The following is a 24,460-nucleotide window of genomic DNA, read 5'->3' on the forward strand; positions in this document are numbered from 1 at the left end:
ACAAATTACGTCCCCACAGTAACTGCAATAAACACGAGTGCTCACCGGTTGCCACTACTACTGGATTGTACCACATGGCAACACTACTTACTACTAGATTGAACTAGCATTTTCACCAAATGTACTAGAATGTTTTGGTTCTATCTCTTTCACTCTACTCAAAACTGAAATGCATAAAAAAATTACAAAATGATACGCACTCTTTGCACACTGTCAAAGAATCATTGTACACAAAATCAAGTTTGTTCAAATCAAAACGAAAAAACTAACTTTGTGGTGCAAAGAGTGCGTATCATTTTGTAATTTTTTTTATGCATTTCAGTTTTGAGTAGAGTGAAAGAGATAGAACCAAAACATTCTAGTACATTTGGTGACAATGCTAGTTCAATCTAGTAGTAGTGTTGCCATGTGGTACACTGAAAAATTGCAATAGCAGGTTAGTCACCAAAGTTTTCGAGCCGCTCCGTCTGTCACTTCGTTTGTGGTATGGACGAGTTAAGGGGGTACACGGTCAATCAGATCGACTCAATTTAAGCAATAGTGAATTTACTCGGAAGTAAGCTGAATTTTCCGGGCTTTTCCAGGGAGAGCTTCTCGGGTGTGGGTGGGGGGATCGGTGGATGTTTCACTCAGTCTATTAGCACAAACGAAGTGACAGACGACTAACTGGCGAAGAAATCAATTAAAATAATGTGGTTCACTGTAATAGAATTTTCTTATAAGCTTGTGCCATCAGCCACCAGATGGGCTAGTATTTTTGTTTTGATTTGAACATAGTTGATTTTGTGTGCAATATGATCTTTGACAGTGTGCAAAGAGTGTATCATTTTGTCATTTTTTTATGCATTTCAGTTTAGAGTAAAGTGAAAGAGATAGAACCAAAACATTCTAGTACATTTAGTGTTGCCATGTGGTACAATCCATTAGTAGTGTTGCCATGTGGTACAAGCCAGTAGTAGTGGTGTTGCCATGTGGTACACTGAAAAATTGCAATAGCAGGTGCGTCACCAAAGTTTTCGAGTCGCTCCGTCTGTCACTTCGTTTGTGATTGTACTTTTAACGTTACTTTAATTACAATTTAACAAAAACGATTAACTTTAACCAAAAATAATTTAAATTTTTGAATTTTTTTTTCCTTTATTTTAACATAACAAGAACTTCCAACGAAGTTTGTGATAATATAATTGAATCAATAAACATATTTTTATTTCGACTGCGTGAATTGTCATACACAGAAAAAAAAGTTGTTGAATATTACATCCTAATAATATTGTATCTGCTTTTTGCTATTACATCGTTATTTCATACATCAGCTTGAATTACGTTGATCGATATTACATTTGTTTTGCTGTGTACTTCATAAAATAAATATGATTGAATCAACAATAAATCTCTTTTAAAAACAAACATATTTTGTTGATGAACCAGCTACCAAATTTGACAGCTTACGTCATAACCATCATGAAAGCTCTTGTAAATTCTAAAAGATTTTCTTTTTGATTTAACAATCCATGGGTTTTAAGGAACAACAATACTGGATTGTTGAAACAATTATAATTTCTATTTGCAGCCAAAACAAAATGAAATTCTTATTGATTTTACGTCAAATATTATTACGTTTAAAATATTTTTTCCTGCTTGCATACAAAAAAAATTAAGATCCATACAAAAAATGTGACAAAGGGGGGAGGGGTGTTGAAAATGGGCCAAATTTGGGTGACATAATTCATGGACCATCCCTATATACAACGCACCCCCTGGGCAGAACGCACCAGCTGACTTTCATTTGTGTTTTTCATGGTTTTTACGTAACTTTTTTGTTGTCTTATCAAGCAGCACTTCTAGCATAGCATCTGAACTCAAAATCCTGCATGATAAATCCTAGAACTGGATTAAAAATTCCAAGAAAAACTCAAAATAAAATGAAAAAGTGCGTCTTACTCCGGGGGTGCGTTATGTACTGTTCTCCCCTACATCATTATTTCATACATCAGCTGGAATTACATTGATCGATATTACATTTTTTTTTGCTATGTACACAGAAAAAAAGTTGTTGAATATTACATCCAAACAGCTGCACAGAGATCATTCCGCCGGTTTATATTACACATGTACGATGTGCATCGATTTTCGAACAGAATTACGTCCATTGATGTAATATTGTATCTGCTTTTTGCTATTACATCATTATTTCATACATCATCTTTAATTACGTTGATCGATATTACATTTTTTTTGCTGTGTATGATTATCTTAAATAAATGAAAGCAAATTGGATGTATGTATTTGTATCACATACAATGATAGAAGAGCAATAGTTCATATCGCTTAACTCGATTTGTTTACATTTTTTACTTAGGACCTTTTGAAAAGTGACGCGAGATTTGTCAAAAGTTCTTGGTAAACAAAAAAAGTCAGCTGATCGCAACTGTCTCGTGGACAGCCTTATATAGAAAACTTATCGTTATACATTAATAGAGGTACGAAAATATAATTTTGTGTATACAGCTAGAAAAACTTCTTAATCAACGCAATCTAGTGATTGCGTTGATTAAGAAGTTTTTCTAACTGTATACACAGGTGTCAGGTTTACTAATGTCGTTTTCGTTTTTGCGGTGTAGCACTGGTGTAGTGTAAGCAGGAATAGACGAGTGCACGGATGGATTTGAGTTCACTCACTCGACAAAAAGTGACACAACAGCGGGGCCTTGTTTACTAGAAATGAACACATATGTGTTCATTTTTAGTAAACAGGGCCCCGCTGTTGTGTCACTTTTTGTCGAGTGAGTGAACTCAAATCCATCCGTGCACTCGTCAATAAGCGCGAGTCTTTGACAGCTCAACATCATTTATTTGTAAACAAAGGTGCATCCTATATCTACACCCTAACATATTTCGGTGTACGGCAGTGTAGCACCGGTGCAGCTACACCGCAAAAACGAAAACGACATAAAATTTAATTAGGTTTTGCACCGTCGGGGTTAACCTCAATCTGATGACAGTTCAATGGTACTGGTTACGTGGACTTCGTCGATTTTTTCTTGGGTGGATTTTCTCGATAATTTTTCTGTAAACCACACTTCTGCAATGTCCACGAGCAACATCCATCCAAGTCCACGTAAACAACACCACTGAACTGTCATACGATTGAGGTTAACCCCGACGGTGCAAAACCTTATAACGTAAACATCTTTCTTTTTTTATTCAGCATTAGAATGGCAACAATACCACCAGTAACGAAGATTTCTTCCAGGCTGATAAGAATTCTTGGATGTAATCCTGGCTCTATGACGCTTCAAGGAACCAACACTTATATTATAGGCTCGGGGAAACGGTAACCATTGATTAGAAAGTGGAATACGTATTTGCTAAATACCTAATCACATTAAATATGCTTCTGATCTCGCACCTATAGACGAATTCTGCTAGATACCGGCGATGAAAACGTCCCAGAATACATTGGACACCTGAAGCAGGTTATATCTGATGAGAAAATTTTAATAAACGATATCATCATCTCCCACTGGCACCATGATCACATTGGAGGAGTAGACGAAGTGCTCGATGTCATTGAGAATAAAGGTACCATTTCAGGGGAAACATGTTAGAAGGGTATAACTCGAAACGTAAACAATCACTTTGAACGTCGATTTCTCTTAAATAATGACCTTACACCCACGGAATCTGACTACACCGACTACACCAGCTCATAGAACAAACATTGCTCTGTCAGATGATTGATAGTTTGAGTGGGTGTATTGTCATTCGTAAAAAAACGAAGATCCAAGTAATTGTTTACGTTTCGAGTTAGACCCTTTTGACATGTTTCCCCTGATTAATACTAAATAGTTGAATGTTTGTAACCGTTTATAAATACACCTTTTTACAGATTCCTGTAAGGTATGGAAATACCGTCGAAGTGATGCTCCCGAAACAACTCTGAAAAATGCCAGAATTCTGGAATTGAAGCATGGCCAAAAGTTCAACATCGAAGGTGCAACACTGGAAGTTATCCATACCCCGGGCCATACTACTGATCACATCGTACTGGTTCTGCATGAAGACAATTCATTGTTTAGCGCAGACTGCATTCTAGGAGAAGGAACTACGGTTTTCGAAGATCTTTACGAGTACATGAAGAGTTTGCACATCATTCAAGATGCAAAGCCTACGGTTATCTATCCTGGGCATGGCAATATAATTTTCGTGAGTACTTGCCAATATCAACACATAATATAAACTTTTTTTAATACAACGGTGCCAACTATTCAAGGATCCGGTGGAACGCATTGCTCAATACATTAGCCATCGTAATCAACGGGAAGCGCAGATTATGTCAGTCTTCGAGAAACAACCAAGTGCTACTTTCGATGAAATGGATATAGTAAAACAGATCTATAAGGATACACCGGAACATCTTTGGAAAGCGGCAGCATATAACGTAAATCATCATTTGCAAAAGCTTCTCGTTGAGAAGAAAATTACTGAAGACGGGACTCGATGGAAACTAAAACCGCAGGCATCATTGTAGCACCCATGTTCATTTTTTTGATTGGGTATCGTTTAGGTACGATTGTTGAAATATTAAATCTGTTACTAAATTGGATGTTTCTCTTTGTTTTAAGACTAAGTTTTTTTTTTATATCTAGACCAACAATTATTGCAATAGGCGGAACAAGCAAACGTAAACAATGGCTTTAATCGCAAAATTTCTCGAGAATCAAAACACATCCACGCAATCTAACACCACCATCTGATAGAGCAAACTTCCTTTATCGAATAGTACCTATTTATAATTTGCATGGGAGTATTTTGATTCTCCAGAAATTTGCGATTAAAGCCATTGTTTACGTTTGGCTGTTCTGCCTATTTAAAATATTGGTCTCTACAGTCGACAGTACGGTCTCAAGCGAAGTGACTGGCGAAGAAATCAATTAAAATAATGTGGTTCACTGTAATACAATTTTCTTATAAGCTTGTGCCATCAGCCACCAGATGGGCTAGTATTTTTGTTTTGATTTGAACATAGTTGATTTTGTGTGCAATATGATCTTTGACAGTGTGCAAAGAGTGTATCATTAATTTTGTCATTTTTTTATGCATTTCAGTTTAAAGTAAGGTGAAAGAGATAGAACCAAAACATTCTAGTACATTTAGTGTTGCCATGTGGTACAATCCATTAGTAGTGTTGCCATGTGGTACAAGCCAGTAGTAGTGGTGTTGCCATGTGGTACACTGAAAAATTGCAATAGCAGGTGCGTCACCAAAGTTTTCGAGCCGCTCCGTCTGTCACTTCGTTTGTGCTATTAGTATACTCCTAGACTGGGTGAGATTTTCATGTACTTTCCTCATATTTGAGAGGTTTTTCCTGGTTTTCCACGGCTTTTGTCCGGAAAATTTGACTCACTTTTGAGTACATCTGGATAAATATTAGTAAAACTAGAAGAGAACATAAGAAAAGCGATACTGTCGGTAAGGTGTGCACCCAAGTGCAAGAAAATAGTCTTGTGGGGGAAAAGACATTACGATTTATCCCAGGTCACTAGAGAAAGTAGAAAATAACTGATAGATCTCTGGCGGAACGCTTCGGAAAAAATGGGGCACATGCTTGATCCAGTTTGGGTTACACATTATTGACTGCTTTAGAGAACGTAATTTCACTTTAAAAACTTGTTTAATCTGGGCTTAAACAATCGTCACGTCGTTCATAGCTTGTTATGATGCAAGAGACACGATATCCTGAACAATGCGTACAGAGCTAATTGAAGCAATGAACGTCGCGTGAAAGTGGAACTTAATGAAGGCCTAAGTCGCCTTTTTCGTCGCTTTTAGTTGCAGTGGCTTACTTACTGAGCAGAAAGACGCGGTTCCAGGTCCTTTCATATCAAAAAGATTTATGGTCATATCGCTTGTTTATCGTGTATTTTGCGAAATTGTCGTCGTCGTCGGTGCCAGATTTGAATGGTTACAACAACTAGAGTAACGGCACAGACAAACAGACATAACTCTCACCATCACATTCTTCGCAAATAAGGTTTTAGTTGAGAATGTGTTTGCATTTGTCATGGTGGCGCCACTGAAGCTTTAAGCAAGCCACTACATTTCAAACTTATCAGTGATGCCAGTTCTTTTTCAGGTAAATTTAATGTTAGCTCTTGATAATGATAAGGGCACCAAGGGATCCCTCTGGAGGTTACCTGTAAATTAATGATTACCAATTCGCGATATATTCCACGTAACGTTGACCGACAATACAAAATCATCCATGGACCTTACTGACTACCATAACCATTACCATTAAAATTCTCAAACCACAAGTAAAAATGTTTTAATATAGTTTTCTTTCCGAAAATTTATGGAGAAAACAAGAATTTTGAATGATAATGGTTCTTAACAACCCATAATTCGTAAGGTTCACTTCCAAAAAACCATAATACATAAGGTTAAAACTATATCACACAAACGTTCATGTAAAGTTTCATCAGGGTTGCTTCCACTCACTTGCTATAAAAATATGATTTTCTGAATTTTGAAATCATTCTATGTTATAATCATATTTTTTACTTGTTAGATACAAGAAGAGGTTGAAAGGCAAGTGTTTGACACATTAAAGCTGTCAAATTCGCTTTCAGACAGTCACAATCAGCGATTTTACAACTCGCGAGCGCTCACTCTGAGTGAACGCTCACGAATCATAAAATCGCTTATTGTAACACTATGGTAGCGAAATTGACAGGTTTTATGAGTCAAACACTTGCCTTTTATCCTCTTCTTGTATCTAACAAGCACAAAATATCATTATAACATCGAATGATTTCAAAATTCAGAAAATCATTTTTTTTATAGCAAGTGAGTGGAAGCAACCCTGGTTTCATAACCATTTCAGTTAAAGATTAGCAGGGATTATATTTTTTTTAAACCATTTTCGGTAAGGTCAAGATATGGTTCGCGTTTATGCGGGAATCAATACAAATCCCTGAAAAAGACTAAGTTTCTGTGAGTTTCTCCTACGGATCCGTATTTCTACAAAATTCAATTAATTTTTCTAGACCTTAACAAGTTAAGGAAACAGGATGCACTGGATGTCCACAACAGGTACAGGAAAACATCACATAGACGCTCTTATTCACACTAACTACTCAGGGGGTAGAAGGTCAAGAAGAGCCACCGCCGCCAACAAAAGCTTGAACCGGGTACCTGGGACTCCCACGATATATTTAGTATGTAATATGTTTTATTTGGATACACAAAATGTTTGAAGCCATGCGTCATCTAAACCATTATTTGCATCACCACAAATACACTTGTCAACAATCTTCAACTGGAACATGCTCACCAAATCACTTCACCCGGGAGCGCATTCCCGATGCTTCCACGCATATTTTTCTCTAGTCATCCCTAAACAATTCCTCCTCCAGCGACTCCAACCACACAACAACCAAATATCACTTTTGTTCGCTTTTCTTTTTCAAGTCACTCCGTGCACAAAAGCAATGCACATCGCAAAACCCTAACAATAGATCAGCGCCGTTCTCATCACCGCGTAAATAAACAGAAATTAAAATTTTCACACGCGATGCCACAAATGGCTGGTCCGGGAGAAACAATCAAACCACGCAGCGCCAAATCTTCTGATGCTTGAAATTTTGCAAACATGATGAATCATGTTTTCTTTCTCGATTCTAAAACTTCTCGGAAAGCGAGAAAACCACCACTCACACACGTATAACCGTCCGGGAGGCAGAGTGCCAGCGCTAATCCGGCAAATGCAGCCGAAAACTATGAAAGCGAATGCACGCACAAAACAGAGAACAAACTTAAAACACAACCGTATCCAAAGGCGATCGAAACTTTCGAACTGGCGCACTCTACGTTGGTGGTGCATTCTCAATTTATTTTTCTAGATCTACGGAAAATTTCGTAGAAACGACATCACTGACTTCTATCTGTTTCGTTTTTATTCAACACAGCTGACGCGTTGACAGAGCGCGGGAAAAGCAACTAGTGAAAAAATAGCATGAACGAGGGATGCTCCGGTTGCTAAACAATGCTTCGGAATGTGCATGGTAGAGGGTGCTAGCAACAATCAATACGAAACTAACGTTTTTAAATTGGCTCACCTCTTTAGTAGCCTATTGGTCCCAAGCAAACGATTAACGTACCCTATTCTAGTCGAAATTCTAGTACTACGCAATGTTTGTTTTGATTCGCTATGAAAGTTTGACAGATAAAATGAGGGGTTATTGGTTTTTCCTATGTTTCGAGGGGTGAATCGATTAGCTTGGGACCGAAGAGAGTACCAGAGCTGAGCCAAAAAGTTGAGCACGTTATTTCGGGACCTTCTAGTCTTAGAGTTACCTCTATGGTGCTAGCACAAACGAAGTGACAGACGGAGCGGCTCGAAAACTTTGGTGACGAACCTGCTATTGCAATTTTTCAGTGTACCACATGGCAACACCACTACCATAGAGGTAACTCTAAGACTAGTAGGTCCCGAAAAAACGTGCTCAACTTTTTGGCTCAGCTCTGGTACTATCTTCCGTCCCAAGCTAATCGATTCACCCCTCGAAACATAGGAAAATCCACTAACCCCTCATTTTATCTGCCAAACTTTCATAGCGAATCAAAACAAACATTGTGTAGTACTAGAATTTTAACTAGAATGGGGTTCGTTAATCGATTTGCTTGGGACCAATAGGCTAGTCAAGTAGTGAGCCAATTTAAAATCGTTAGTTTCGTATTGATTGTTGCCACTACTACCAACAATCAATACGAAACTAACGATTTTAAATTGGCTCACTACTTGACTAGCCTATTGGTCCCAAGCAAATCGATTAACGTACCCCATTCTAGTCAAAATTCTTCTACTACACAATGTTTGTTTTGATTCGCTATGAAAGTTTGACAGATAAAATGAGAGGTTATTGGATTTTCCTATGTTTAGAGGGGTGAATCGATTAGCTTGGGACCGAAGATAGTACCAGAGCTGAGCCAAAAAGTTGATTACGTTTCTTCGGGACCTTCTGGTCTTAGAGTTACCTCTATGATAGTACCAGCAACAATCCATACGAAACTATCGATTTTAAATTGGCTCACTACTTGACTAGCCTATTGGTCCCAAGCAAATCGATTAACGAACCCCATTCTAGTTAAAATTCTAGTACTACACAATGTTTGTTTTGATTCGCTATGAAAGTTTGACAGATAAAATGAGGGGTGATTGGTTTTTCCTATGTTTCGAGGGGTGAATCGATTAGCTTGGGACCGAAGATAGTACCAGAGCTGAGCCAAAAAGTTGAGCACGTTATTTCGGGACCTTCTAGTCTTAGAGTTACCTTTATGGGAATACTGCCCATAACCGCAAGTCAGTCCCATATGTAAAAAAAAAACTGGAAATGAGAAAACGGCGTTCAAAGTTTTCTCATTTTACACTTATTTTGGAGGGATAATTTTGAAAATAAACGTGCAATGTGATAGAATGCATCTATTTTTATTAAAAAATATTGAACGAAATAACGTCGATGGGACTTGCGGTTAGTCAGTCACAATGCCATGACCACAAACAAACTGACAGACGCACTGAACGAATTTGACATATTCCTGTTATGTGGAAGTCTAATAAATTTGCGCTATAAGATAATCCATTGAAAATGATATGATTGAAAATGTGTCAGGTAAATTCTATATGAATATCTGATACATTTACAATGCTGATAATTTGGTAACTTTTATATGATCGTCATATGATAAATGAAAATCGATCAAATTATAATAATTAACTGAAATGGATTTGAAACCCATAAGCATAAGCTATACTTTTCACCACAATATAATATATGTGTCATAAATCAATCGAAGTAAAGTTTATGTGAAAATAACATGAAATTTACTCCTTCTTTTGACACATATATTTAATCGATTTCTAAAAATAAATTCGAAAAATAAACATCAGGCAGTGGGAGCTTTCACAGTTGTACCTTTTTTTATTGTAGCTGATTTGGGATTCGATCAAGATCTGTTGAGGTGTGATGCTTTCGGTGTCTGTGCTGGATTCCACTGGGCCACGGCTGACTTCAAGATTGAGCTCGTTCAAATAGCATGAAGTAAGAACAGCTCTCCCGACATGGAATGTAGTGCAACTTTATGCTCGTTTTGCTAGAGTGAAGACAAATAGCACTGACAAATTTATGTTCCGTATCGGTGGTGTGGTTTGTTCAAATCTTTCTTAATGCACCTGTGTGCAATAAATCAACGACTAAATTATATGATTTGATAGAACTGGCTCATGAAGTTCGAATACTACTTAGTAAATATTACAGTAGAATCATTTTTTTTTTTCAATCTCAATACATTTTTTTCTGGAACCAATTATCATATGAAACAATAACAAACAAAGATTATTCAATACAGTATCATTGTTGTTAGTAGTATTTAGTTCAACTAATCATTTTAATTAACGTTAACATCGTTGAAAATTGTTTCAATAATTTATAAAGAACAATCATGTAAGATGTATTTTATTGGGAGCGATATTCATCCCAGAAAAAACATGCCAAAACAAATGCTTGCTGTTGGATTTCTTAAAAGGCATTTCTATATGACTATTTAATGATTGGGATAGATCTGTTTACAATCTTTAAACGTCAAAAATCAAAGCAAGCTATTACAATGAGATATACATGTTTTCCTATACTGCAAAGTTAAATGACAGTCCAATAGTTTCTACATTTACACGCGACATATCAACAAACGTCAAAAATCAGTAAAAGCAACTCCAATAAAATATACATGATTATCTTATAAGATATATCTTTTAGTGAGCAATATTCATCATGAAAACAGGTATATTTTACTGAATTATCTCATAGTGCAAACTTATATGATTTTCCATTAGTTTCTAGATGTCTGTTCCCACCCATAACATATCAACAGTTTTTCACCATGAAATATATCAGACAATATTCATATACTTCTTACCTTCGCTAACCACGTTCGAAGCAAAGTATTATCAAGTACTAAGTATGTGAAATTACGATAGAAATCATTCCATATCGCAGTCATAGTTTTTAAGTGATAATCCAATGGAATCTATCAATCATCACATAGAATGAATAAATCTGCTGACATTGCTATGTTATAAGATGGATCCAATAAACGGTACATGTCGATTTGTTTCAGTGCGGAGCGGCTCGAAAACTTTGGTGACGCACCTGCTATTGCAATTTTTCAGTGTACCACATGGCAACACCACTACTACTGGCTTGTACCACATGGCAACACTACTAATGGATTGTACCACATGGCAACACTAAATGTACTAGAATGTTTTGGTTCTATCTCTTTCACCTTACTTTAAACTGAAATGCATAAAAAAATGACAAAATGATACACTCTTTGCACACTGTCAAAGATCATATTGCACACAAAATCAACTATGTTCAAATCAAAACAAAAATACTAGCCCATCTGGTGACTGATTGCACAAGCTTCTAAGAAAATTCTATTACAGCGAACCACATTATTTTAATTGATTTCTTCGCCAGTTAGTCGTCTGTCACTTCGTTTGTGCCATGACGATGGTGCATTAGTTTAGCATATTATATGATAGTATTGAACAGTAGAAAGATATCATGGTCCCATAGAACGTTATTGAATGTTTTTGGAATCTTTCCACTGGTTCCGGAGCAATGATCGGAACATAAACCGGCGAGTATGGGTTTTGAGACTAGAAATTTTCAAAACCGTTCGAAACACACCATGCGATAAATCAATTCACATTAGAATTCGAAAATAAGATCAATAAGAGTCACGATGACTAACCAGCACCATGTTGGCCACACCCGGACATGTTCCTGGTATCCCCGGAGAAGTGGTAAAACCATAGAGGTAACTCTAAGACTAGAAGGTCCCGAAATAATGTGCACAACTTTTTGGCTAAGCTCTGGTACCATAGAGGTAAAACTGTTTTAAATCAAAATCCATCATGCGGCACATCAAATCACACGAGAATTCAGAGCTATAAGCATTGGCGGCCACATTCGAACATGTTCCGGATACCCTACCCTAGGAAATTGGACAGAATCTGTCTTGCGTCAAATCTCGCGATTCGATATGTTGTCTGACATTCTTAATTCAATAGAAGCAAGCCTAAAAACATAGCTAATTTAACTTTGTCTTGTTTTTAGTTTTTCTTGAACAAACTACCTTTTTTCAATAGAACAGCTCAAAAAACAAAGGAAGATAAACTGAATTATGATAGTAACTCAAAATTAATAAAAATACAGATGGAGCTGGCTTGCGATTACCGGTAGAATAGTTGTCCCGTTGATGAAGAAATAGGAGTACCGAGGGGACTGGTGACGGTGAGAGCAGATATGTACCAGCGAGCACTTTCCCACCGAACGTTTAAATCCGGCCGATGACGTCCATAGTAATTGATACCACTCTTATTGCTACTGGCATCTTCCTCCGAAGTGCCTTGATGGTTTTGCGGATGACTAAGATAACGGTATGGTCGGCGTAAAGAAAGATGTAGCTTTCCTTGGGAAGACTGTTCATCCGAATCAAGAATAGGGTAGCCGCGATGACCGACCCCTGTGGTACATTGGTCTCCTTTCGGAAGATAGCAGAACGGTGGTTTCCCAGGAACACCTGGAAGATGCGGTTAACCAGCAAAATCTTAACAAAATGCATCCAGTCCAGCATTTGACGGAATCAGAGAAGTCGGAGTCGGTCAATTAATCATGTTTTGTTGTTTTTGACATCATCCACATCCAGAGGGCCAGTCACTTCGAATCTATGGGAATGGTAGGAAACCATTTGGAAGTGCATGAAAATTTTCAGTTTTTATTCATTATCGTCTTTATGGGCAGTTTTAGATGCACAAAAATTGCACGAGTACATTACTATGGTTGTTTGAGCCGTGGGCTCTGTATTTGCTGGGATTCGGAGGTTTTTCTTCCCGTTCGTACCGCGAACGGCGCACAGAAACCAGAGGAGCACTTTAGCACCCGAAAAGTACTGCTGCTACTCCACCTTCCCAGTAGAAGATGTGAGTTAGCCAGTCAGTCACTTTCCACTAACGTTGGAGTCCGCGATTTTCACGTTAATTACGCACGGACACACGATTGATCAAAACCTGATCACACTGACGCGATAACATCGATTTCGGATCACAAGCAAAATTTCGATTTCCACTTCACTTTCCTTTAATTTATTGCAACCGACGGATGGTTGACGATCGAGGAATATAAATTAAAAGAACACCGACAATAGATGTGGTTGCGCACGCTTGGGGTATCTATTTGCTACTACTCGTATTGTGTGTACAATTCGGTTCGTTTGGTCAAGTGCAATGATTGACCATTGGAATGAGATCATTCTCTCTCGTGAGAATCGGTGATCATCTTCATTAGACTGGTTCACAATGTTAATTCATGTTTATATAAATTTAGTTGTAGTTTAGTTTAAGATCACTAGTTTTAAGATTTGACTTTAGTTTTAGCCTTAAGATTAGGATTAGGTATATACAATATTTACAACACTAAAGATTTTATTATAATCAGTGGCTACTGATCAATGGTGATAAGGTAAACACTCGTTTATTTGTTTACTTCTGTGAATGCATGTTTAGTCACAAATCGTGGATTTTCTGATATTCTCCATACTGCAAAAATGATTTTCCTACCACTGAAGGGGCGACATCTCTCGGATCTTCAGTATAGCTACTACTCAAATCATATAATTAATTAAGATCCGACTCTACAGCCCTGGTTTGAATACAAGTGAACTGGCGATAACCGAGTGGCAACCGTGGCGGTTAATCATGCTCCCAAACAAAAACCAAAAGTAACTAACGCACGTCGCGGTTTATCATAAACTGTTTGATTGAAAAAAGCTGTAATGGGGACTTTGTCAATTAAAAATACTAAGTAAGTACATATGCTTCTATTCATGTGTATTTATTTAAATTTGCATTTTCCATCTTTCTATTGGTCAAGCTATCAGTTGCTTGCATAAGTTCTGAAAAGAGTATCAAAACTAACTTCAGTCAAACATAATAAATGCACAAACTAAATTCTCGAGTAACACTCTCTTTTATTACATATAATCGGTACCTGTTAGGCCTCGAGTACATATTACGTAACGTATCAAGGGGGGGGGGGGTCAAGTTTGTGTTACTTATTGTTACATACTGAGGAGGGGGAGGGGGAGGAGAAATGTCACGTAACAGATTGACCAAAGTGAAAAAAGATAATTTGCTGTTAAATAAATCGCGACCCTTACATCTAAATAAAACTTTTCAAACTGTGAATAAATGGGGGTGGGGTCGAGTGAAGGGTTTTGTCAAGCGCAACTAATTGTTACATAGGGGGAGGGATTTTTTGTATTACGTAATTTGTGTACCGTGCCTTATAGCTGAACACGGTATGAATTTCATACCGTTAAAAATAAATTGGAAAAACACACTAACAACCTAACTAAAACTGTCATCTGATACGACTTCTCTTTGCATAAGGTACAACGGGGCAAGTTGAAATGCTCGGGACAGTTGAAACGGAAGACGTATCTCTAGGTGGAACTGAATAATCACTTTGGTTATTTTTAATCCAGTAGTTTGCGCAACTGTGTTACCTAACCTACCTAGTATCTCACTTTCCGGCAGGTTCTTTCAAAAATTTGGTATTTTGAAATCGTAAAATTGAACATAGGTATGTGTAGTTCTGTAGCGAACGTTTAAGCTCAATTGATCTTAAGAGAACAAAGTTGCAACATGTCAAAGTTGACAATTTTGTATGAAAATCGACATACGCTGCTATTATTTCGAACAGTACTGTATATTCTTTATGAGACAGGTAAGACGGTAGTACTGAATGCCATTCAAAAATTAGCACTTCCGCTTATAGATACCCGTTCCAACTTGCCCCGGAGCACCTTACGTCAGCTATAGAGACGACCTTTATCTATAAACCCCCGATCCACCATAAAATTTGAAAACCATTCCTACTAAAACCAAACCCAGATTTGGTACCATCCAGCCACGCTTATGATCTGTAAATAAAGATGGAATTCTGTGTTATGCTACAAAAAATTTAAGTCGTGTGGCCGGGTGGATCTTACATTATTTCTAAACTGCTATCGCTGTTTTTCAACACTACATCATTCTCACTGGATCCGGATCCGGAGCCGGTGTCGTTATCATCGATCTTATCCGGTTCACCTTCGCTGTTTGGTGTCCGTTCCTCTCGCTGGGACTGGGACTGTAGTTGCCAGGCAGGAATGGAAGGTGGCACAACTGGTAGATTGGGCGAGGCGAATTGTTTTCTGTTCGAAAAAGATCAAAAAATAATTCCACTGATGGCTCAGTTGAGAATGTAAATATGTACCTATTTAACAACAATCCTTTGATCGAGTCCAGGTCGGATTTGAAGTTTGTCAATTCCTTGGTGCTCGATTGTGCTTGATGTACTCGAGCTAGTTCGTCCTTGATTTGGATCAGCTCGAAATTGATGCTATCAATCTTTACCTCGACAGTTTGGTTGAGTTCGGAAATTTGCTCCTCCACCGGTTTTTTCTTCTTTCCCCGGAAGATGAGTGGCTCGATGAATTTCTATAGGAAGAGTAGATTGACTCACTAATTTAGCAAATGAGACATGAAAACTAAAATTCATGAATAATACCTCATACTGAAAGCAATTACATAAATGAGTACAGTGATGTATCGCTCTTTTGGGACATTTTTTATTATTTTTAAGTTAAGAATACTAACGTTAAATTCAGTTGAATTTTTAGTTCAAATAGATAGGTAGCTTTACGGTGCGGAAATTTTGCGTTTTTTACTATGGATTAACTGAAAATTCAACTGGATTTTACGTTAGAATTCTATAATAAAAAGTAATGAAAAACCCCCAAAAGAGCGATCTATCACTAACTGCTGAGACACTGACCAGTAATTTACATTGGCGCGAAACATTTATGGTTAAGTAGGTCCGTACATAAAAGCATCAATATTAGTGTAATGAGATAATCGTTTGAGTTTTTAATATCAGAAACAAGAACATGTGAATAATTTGCATAGGAACAATGAATGCGATAGTGAAGTTATAACGAAGCAACGAAAACATGGTAGAATTTAGAGTGCATTGGCCGAAATCAAATATGCTGTCGTAGTAACATAAAAAAAAACTTTATTAACAACAATAACGTATAGGTAAACTAGGAGTGAGAATTCTTATCAGATAGCAAATTATAAATTAATCATAAATCATCCACCACCACTACCACCCAACCACCGGGTGCAGAACTTTCCGTGCAACATAAGCTTTTTTAGATACCTTGTAGAAGAGATAGACGCCATACATGAGCCCACTGATGAGGGCCACCGAGCTGAGAACCTCCTTAACCCTGCCGAACCACGAATGCCGCGACTGGATGACGTAATTTGCCTTCGGATAACCCGCTGGACTGACTCCCATGCTAATCACCGTCTGGCTTTGGATGTTTGGATCTTTGGTGAATACTCCGGCTCGTTCACAGGCCAGCTGAATTTCTTCTTCCGTCAGGCCCTTGGACCGGAGGAACGATTGTTTCTGATTGATGGCGCTGCGCATTACGTTGGCGTTGTTAAGAAATTTGATCGCTGTGGTGATCTGTAACATTTAACGAGCAAGCAAGCACCATGTGATTTCATTCCAGAGCCGAATAGGACCTCGTCAACTTACCAAATGTTCCCTGGGTGGCACAAGTGGTGGAACTGGTGGGTTCACTGGTACCCCCATTGCTTCAGCCGGAGGAGACTCCTGGCTTTCGCTCATGTTGATTTCTACTGAAAGATTAATCTTGGATGACGTTCGAGAGAGCTGACCTTATAGGTTTTACACCACACAGACAAACGATAATTTTGGTGTAGTTGTCGAGGCTTATAAATCCTTTTTTTGTCTTATCAATCAAGCAATTAACACCAATGATACACAAAATAAGAAGCGTAGGATTAGATGATGAATGGTTTGTCTGGTTTCGATTTCGCAATTGAAAAGTTTTGTTAATTTAATTAGCTGAGTAACATTGAAACATAAACTCTTATTTCGTTCACTGTTCACAATATTTGCACGTTAGTTAGTGTTCTTACTGTCACGTCTTATATTCTGTTGGAATTAGTTTAAAACATTAATTACATACAGAAAATCACTTTTTGGTGAAAACTTTGAACTCTCGGGATAGGTTTATTTGTTTGACATTTAGTCGTGTTTTTTCGTCTGACAATTCGTGCACATGATGTAACGTCATAGCGTCTGTGGGGATTACGGGTAAAATGGCCTTAACTGGGAGAGCATTTTTAGAAAATTAATTACTTCGTTCATGTGTTTCTCTTATACATTTTTGCAAAAACATCAGCCTTATACATTCCATAAGACAAATCATATAGGTCCTATAAGAATGCATAAACTGTATGTGTGACAATTTATTCATTTCATTTCATAAAAATGATCTTCATTACCTTTTTTGCAAGGCATCTGCTTATTAGAAATTTGCCAAAAAGTTTAAAGGGACTTCTGTCCGTAAAGAATGATTACAATTTATATATTTTAGTATTATTTAGTAACTGGTGTTCAATTCAACATGAATAACATTAATTGATAAAGTTTTGCTATGTACACATTAAAGTGATGGACGGTGGTAGAAAGGGCACTCTTTAGTGATGCATTACCACGTTTAAAAACTTGTTTCCAGCAAAGAAAAAATCAAACTAAACAATCAAACCAAATCCCTAAAAAAGACTATAGCTTGACCTCACCGAAAATCTCGCCGAAAATGGTGAAAAACTTGTTTATAATCCCTGCTAAACTTTAACTGAAATGGTTATGGAACTTTACATGAACGTTTGTGTGATAAAGTTTTAACCTTATTTGTTATTGTTTTTTGGAAGTGGATCTTACAAATAAGGTCCCTCCAGTGACAAACCGACATGACACTTAATTTTTACTTAAGTCCGACAATCGTATACACAGAATATTACATCCAAACTGCTGCAACCAGCTCAATCCATCGGTTGTGTAATATAACGTTGTACGATGTATATCGATTTTGCGAACAAAATTACATTCATTGATGTAATATTGTATCTGCATTTTGCTATTACATCATTATTTCATACATCAGCTTGAATTACATTGATCGATATTACATTTTTTTTTGCTATGTAAGGTCGATTGAAATGTGCAGTGATTCGAACTGTCAAAACCATAGGATTTTTTGATCTAGATAAAAATAATTTGTCCAGAATAGATCAGACAGGAATCAATTCATAACTTTTGAATGCGGGTTCATCACCGACAAACCGACATGAAACTTAAACTTAACTTTCGCTCAAAAATCTATAACGGCCGATTCAAATGTGCAGCGATACCATCTGTCAAAACCATAGAAACTGTTCATCTAGATAAACATAAATTGTTCAGAATAGATCAGACACGAACCAATCCATACATTTTGCACTCGTGTTCATGGTTTAGATAAACGTTTTCCGCGAACACGGAGACAGATGTCGGTAGTGTGCTTTGAAAAAAATTCGTCGTAATTTATATGGTCATTCATGTCGGTTTGTCGGTGGGTTCATGCCAGAATAAAAAAAAATATTATAGAAAAACAATACAATTTATTGTAACAGTACTATTTGGAACATTATGATTACCATAAAAGCAAAGATATCTAATTAACAAGATATCCCACTAATCAATTCCTCATACAAGGCATATAATTACCACCCGTATGTGATCGCAGTGCCATCTGTTGAGTGCTCATTGAAACTGTTGGGAGTTCCCCGCCAACTTCACCACCTGGGCTCAATAACTGACAGGTGTCAGCATGATAGATGTCAATGCGGACGTTGATGATCAGCCGAGGAAAGAGGACGATATCATCATCGAAGTTTTCATCATTGTATTGCGATAGCAAGATTCTTACTTGTTTATGATTTTCAATCATTACCACTTTATACGCAACAGAAACACTTGAGAAAACAATCACACATTCAAGCACGCATCATGATGTGCTTGTAATATGTTTTGCTTTCGAGCGAAAGAGTTTCCAATACACCACCGGGATCAGTAAGATGTTAATTTCTAATAGTAATTGATGATTTGCGGAGTTGGTGCTCAAAAGAATCATATTAAGCATAGAAGTAAAAATGGGAAAAGCATTCATTCTCTCTAAAGAATTATTCCAACACCCCAGTCACTGGAAATGCAACGTATCGAAATCATTGCTAAACGTAATAAAATATGCCGTCTTCTTTGGCCAACGCAGCACGCATTCTATTCAAAAATTACATTGGAATAATCATTACTTTCCTATTTTATAACGTAGGAAGTATTTGTCAACGCCGGTGAAAGCAAACGCAAACGGAAGTAGCCGAAGCTGAATGAAGACGATGAGTGATGGCAACGCTTCGTGTTTTGATTTGCGCTGTACCGTCCGCTCAGTTGTGTGGGTTCGTACATGTATGATGTTGGTGTGTGTGTTTTCTTCCAACGCTGCAGTTCAAAGTTGTCTCGTCACAAACCATTTGGCGCTGTTTACCTGTCTCCAAAAAATCCAAAGAGTGAAGGAGGTCTGATAAAAGCTATTGTAATTATAAAAATAAAAAGTAGAAGGGTCTGTGCCTAGGGGCACGAATGGAAGCTTGACGTAGGACCGGTAGTGGACGGAACAAATATGTTGATCATTTAGTTCTTAGCTCTTTCCGTTTTTGAATTCGTCGTCTTCGTATTGGTGCGATGCGTGCTGTTCCACTCATACGTCGTGTCCGACGCTTATTCGTACGTTGCTCGAAAGCAAATGACGAAGAAAACAATATGGAAAGCGTTTTTATCATCACTGCTTTTCTCCTCCCTTCCCTTTATTGGTGAAAAGATGAGCGGTCCACCGAGCATTGAGCTCACAAAACTAACGATTTTAAATTTGCAAACTTCTTGACTAGCCTATTGGTCCCCAGCAAATCGACTAACGTACCCCATTCTAGTATAAATTCCAGTACTACACTATGTTTATTTTGATTCGCTATGAAAGTTTGACAGATAAAATGAGGGGTTAGTGGATTTTCGAGGAGTGAATCGATTAGCTTGGGACCGAAGATAGTACCAGAGCTGAGCCAAAAAGTTGAGCTCGTTTCTTCGGGACCTTCTGGTCTTAGAGTTACCTCTATGCTACTAGTCTTAGAGTTACCTCTATGGTGGTATGTCTGTTACGGGTTAGTCATTTTTTTACTGGTTATGGATTGAGATTCGGTCCGGAACTTGTGAGAATTCTCCCCTCCCAACTCCCCTGCACTCGATCTCCCTAGGTCACGTCTCCTTGGTGGTTGAGCGTCGTTGATAAGTTAATGCATTCGACTGGAGAGAATCGCCCATGAAATATGCTTCCATCTGAGAGTTCCTTCCTAATATCTTCAAGTGGTGGATTTTTTTTTATTATTATTGTATGATTATTGACTGCACGGAAAAGGTCTGCATTAAGCGGGATTTAGATGAGGCAGGTGAGTTGAATTCAACTCAAACCGATCTGGTCGTAGGCGTTCAATTGACTTTGCAGCGAATAGAGTAAGTCCGATACCGGTCAGATTTCTGGACGTTCATATCGCAGTTCAAGCATAGAGTAACTCTGAGACAAGAAGGTCCCGAAATAACGTGCTCAACTTTTTGGCACAGCTCTGGTACTCTCTTCGGTCCCAAGCTAATCGATTCACCCCTCGAAACATAGGAAAAACCAATAACCCCTCATTTTATCTGTCAAACTTTCATAGCGAATCAAAACAAACATTGCATAGTACTAGAATTTCGACTAGAATGGGGTACGTTAATCGTTTGCTTGGGACCAATAGGCTAGTCAAGTAGTGAGCCAATTTTGAATCGTTAGTTTCGTATTGATTATTGGTTCAAGTGAGTTGAACGCTGAATTGAACCATCTTAACCCAGCTTTAGATAGGGTCTAGGATAAGCGATGAGCGGACGCGGACTGGCTGATTTTGAGCCAAGCGAACTGTCAAAGCCAGAGCCATACGAGCAGCGCCTATCTTGATTACATTGGCAGTGTTGCTGACCCTCTCATAGCATACACAGCAAAAAAAAATTAATATCGATCAACGTAATTCAAGCTGATGTATGAAATAATGATGTAATAGCAAAAAGCAAATACAATATTACATCAATCGATGTAATTTTGTTCGCAGAATCGATGTACATCGTACAATGTGATATTACGCAACCGATGGATTGACCTGGTTGCAGCAGTTTCGATGTAATATTCAACAACTTTTTTTGCTGTGTAGAGGTAACTCTAAGACTAGTAGGTCTCGAAGAAACGTGCTCAACTTTTTGGCTCAGCTCTTCGGTCCCAAGCTAATCGATTCACCCCTCGAAACATAGGAAAATTCACTAACCCCTCATTTTACTGTCAAACTTTCATAGCGAATCAAAACAAACATTGCGTAGTACTAGAATTTCGACTAGAATGGGCTACGTTAATCGATTTGCTTGGGACCAATAGGCTAGTCAAGTAGTGAGCCAATTTAAAATCGTTAGTTTCGTATTCGTATTCGTATCTATATAGAGTTGTTCATTATTGTTCATGATCGAATCATGTTAACAATAAATTAAATGAAAAATACGATAAAAATCATTGTAACAACCTTTTATTATGTACATTCATTGTACAACTAGGTAGCAGTTTTGCCGTTTTCGGAAGGGTACAACATTATAACGATGATTTTTATTGTCGACAATAAATATTAATGTTAGAGCATTGTTTCCACTGAAAATTTCACTTTATTTTTTTTTTTCGGGCTATCAACTCGAGTATTTTTGATTCATCTACTCGACTTGAAAAGTTGTATTTTGTATTTTTTTTTTCGTATTTATGTATTATTTAGATTTGTGTTTTTTTTTTTTTTTTTTTTTTTTCAGTGTTCACTCGGCTGTCGACAAAAGCAGGCCACTCTGGATGTGTGCTACGCGATCGTCTGTTTTCTCGGCAGCAACCATTGTGTGGTCCTTCTCATTGTTCTTCATCAGCAGTTCTTTCGGTCGATGCGTCGTCGACTTTGGAAAGCAACCGTTTCGTGATGAGTGTATGAGTGCTGACCACGTTTTGCGTCCATTGCTGCAATGGAAGCGCTCTGACCCTCGTTGGCGTACTACAATTTGCCATACAATGAAACTACTGGAAGCGGCTCCAGTTCTGATGGAGGAGGCTTTTTGGATAGCGGAAGATAAAGTGTTTATTGTGTTGTACCTTTTGACTATAGTTTTAAAATGTATTGTATAGTGACCAAGAATCCTCGGCTCTGTAAAGTTAATTCGGTTGAGCCTTATCAAATAAATTAATAAACAAAAAAAAAAAAAATTTGTGTTTTTTTGTATTAAAGTGAATTCAATTCATTTTGAAATGTATTTTTCCTGTACAAGGTATATTCAATGTTTTTTTGAGTACTTTTATGGGTATTTTAGTTTCATCGTGTACACATTTACGTATTTTTTGAGTATTTTCCGAAGTGTGTATTGAAAATTCAGCTGATTTATGAAGTTGATCGCCCCTCGATTATTTCCCGCCACTAGTGACGCATAAATTCCTCTTGAATTCTACTATTAGGGGTATCATACTTTTTTATCCGGGAACCGCCGGGTTAGCGGGCGGATACTGTAGTAAGTTTAAAGAACTCAACCGTTGGATTGTTTTGTATAGCCGTGTACATTTTTCGTAACGCTAGTGCTAGCCATTGTCTTTTGGAGCATTTGCAGACCCCTTGTTATTTGATAAGCGCATCGCATTTTTAAAATATAAACAAAACAACGTGCCAACAAGAGTGATCAAACTTTGTGCGTCTCGCGCCTAGAATTTTAAAAGATGAGTGAATCAGTTGCATATACTTTGCAGTATTCATGTGATTTTGCCATACTTGAGATACAGATTCCGGAAGTAGATTTGGAACATGAAGATTCAATCGTCCTTGAAGTGCAAGAAAGAGAACTGGTGTTCACTGTACCACCGTATCATGTGCGGTAAGTTTGCTTTGTATCATTATTATACAACAAAAAATGCCCTCCTTTTATTGTGAATCCGTGATTTTTTTAGGATACCCACAGAGCAGGATCTACAACCGATGGAAGTTTTCCCAAAAAATATTGATTATGAGAAAGGAATCATAGTTTACAACATTCCATTGAGCAAACATACTGCAGATGAAGGAAAGCTACCTCAAGCCTCCCATTCTTATGGATTTGGTGATTTTTACTCTGGAGCTCTGAACATTGTATGTAATTTAAAAAAAAAGCTTCTTTGTGTTATATTTATATTGTTTCTTGTTTAACAGGTAAACAGTCAGGATTTCAAATCCTTATCCAATCCAGAAGCGTATTCCAACGAGCAAAGAAAGAACAAACGCCTTGCAGATGAACGGCATGATTTCAATCCCGAACACTTCGGAATGGACCACGTGCAGAACCTGATCGATGGATTTGGGTTAGATACGGTCGATATTCCCACACAGATCCGACTGACAAATGATCAAAAGTATCGCATCAAGATGATCATAGATGAGAAGAAACGAGAAGTGGACAAATATCAATCACTTTGCAAGGATGAATCTATATGCACTAATCTAGTGGATATCGTTCTTGCCGTACTGTACGACCAGCTGGTTAACAGCAATGAGCTGAACGAAGCGATATCTCATGTCAACATTCACCGCATTTCAAGTAGCTTGTCATACTTTGAAATGTTTTCCTCTCAGGAAGATGTACTTGTTGCTTTCTACAGGAGATGCTGCATATATCCTCTGTTTCGAAGTAAGAGTCTAAGTCGAAAGTGTGTTGAACAGTTCATAGATGCTACAAAGCAAGAGTTTGCATTGGAGTGGTTCCTGGATAAATTATTGTACTGCTACGATGCTTTCAAAGCGAACGAATGCGTCGTGCTGAACCATTACTACATCAAAGATTGCATACGGTTCGTCCAGATTTGTACTCCTATCGAAATGCTCCGCAAAACTGGTAATGCTATCGAAAAGGTTAGACAGACAGTAAGATAGTTTATGTGCATAATCAATCTCTAACATTTTAATCTTCCAGTTGCTTCCGTTGGTTCATGACAGATCGTTGGGTTTTGGAGAGGAAGCGATGGCAAGGAAATTTGTGCGTGACATCATAGGAGCGAATGAAGATTCGACCGATTCGGATGACACAAGCGGATCAAGTGACGCATGGGAAACAGAAAGCGATAGTAGTGATGACGAGGCTTCTCGAACATCACCGGAAGAAAGTGTGTTGGACAAATTGATGAACTTGAAAATACAAATTTAGAACTGCTCGTTGATTCCATTTACTTTTTAGTGTTTTATTTCATTCAATTAAATCGAACAAGCCACACAAAATAATCATCATAATACTGTTGTTATGATTGCCTATCG

At 37.7% G+C, this 24,460-nt stretch overlaps 3 protein-coding genes across 4 annotated transcripts; 2 read left to right on the plus strand and 1 right to left on the minus strand.

Annotated features, from left to right (window-relative positions):
* The first annotated feature begins 3,153 nt into the window (after window positions 1-3,153).
* On the plus strand, window positions 3,154-4,591 carry LOC135699285 (beta-lactamase-like protein 2 homolog). Its single transcript, XM_065219550.1, has 4 exons — window positions 3,154-3,334; window positions 3,416-3,582; window positions 3,890-4,206; window positions 4,274-4,591. Exons 1-4 carry the CDS (start codon window positions 3,216-3,218, stop codon window positions 4,529-4,531), a joined length of 861 nt encoding a protein of 286 aa, XP_065075622.1. The 5' UTR covers window positions 3,154-3,215; the 3' UTR covers window positions 4,532-4,591.
* Window positions 4,592-13,946: 9,355 nt separating this feature from the next.
* On the minus strand, window positions 13,947-17,184 carry LOC135706331 (peroxisomal membrane protein PEX14-like). Of its 2 annotated transcripts, XM_065227979.1 has the most exons (5): window positions 16,722-17,184; window positions 16,335-16,649; window positions 15,387-15,610; window positions 15,121-15,324; window positions 13,947-15,051 (listed from the first exon to the last, which is right to left on the minus strand). In XM_065227979.1, exons 1-5 carry the CDS (start codon window positions 16,812-16,814, stop codon window positions 15,045-15,047), a joined length of 843 nt encoding a protein of 280 aa, XP_065084051.1. In that variant the 5' UTR covers window positions 16,815-17,184; the 3' UTR covers window positions 13,947-15,044. The 2 variants fall into 2 exon arrangements, with proteins under 2 accessions (XP_065084051.1, XP_065084113.1); XM_065228041.1 differs by lacking the exon at window positions 13,947-15,051 and having other exon boundaries at window positions 15,117-15,324.
* Window positions 17,185-22,836: 5,652 nt separating this feature from the next.
* Window positions 22,837-24,374, plus strand: LOC135699368 (protein SHQ1 homolog). The gene is made up of 4 exons (XM_065219643.1): window positions 22,837-23,054; window positions 23,128-23,305; window positions 23,366-24,061; window positions 24,123-24,374. Exons 1-4 carry the CDS (start codon window positions 22,900-22,902, stop codon window positions 24,351-24,353), a joined length of 1,260 nt encoding a protein of 419 aa, XP_065075715.1. The 5' UTR covers window positions 22,837-22,899; the 3' UTR covers window positions 24,354-24,374.
* Window positions 24,375-24,460: the final 86 nt, after the last annotated feature.

This window comes from Ochlerotatus camptorhynchus, unplaced genomic scaffold, assembly GCF_037179485.1.
Source record: "Ochlerotatus camptorhynchus isolate MF236.1 unplaced genomic scaffold, CSIRO-AGI_Acam_v1.1 ptg000002l, whole genome shotgun sequence".
Lineage (NCBI taxonomy): Eukaryota > Metazoa > Arthropoda > Insecta > Diptera > Culicidae > Ochlerotatus > Ochlerotatus camptorhynchus.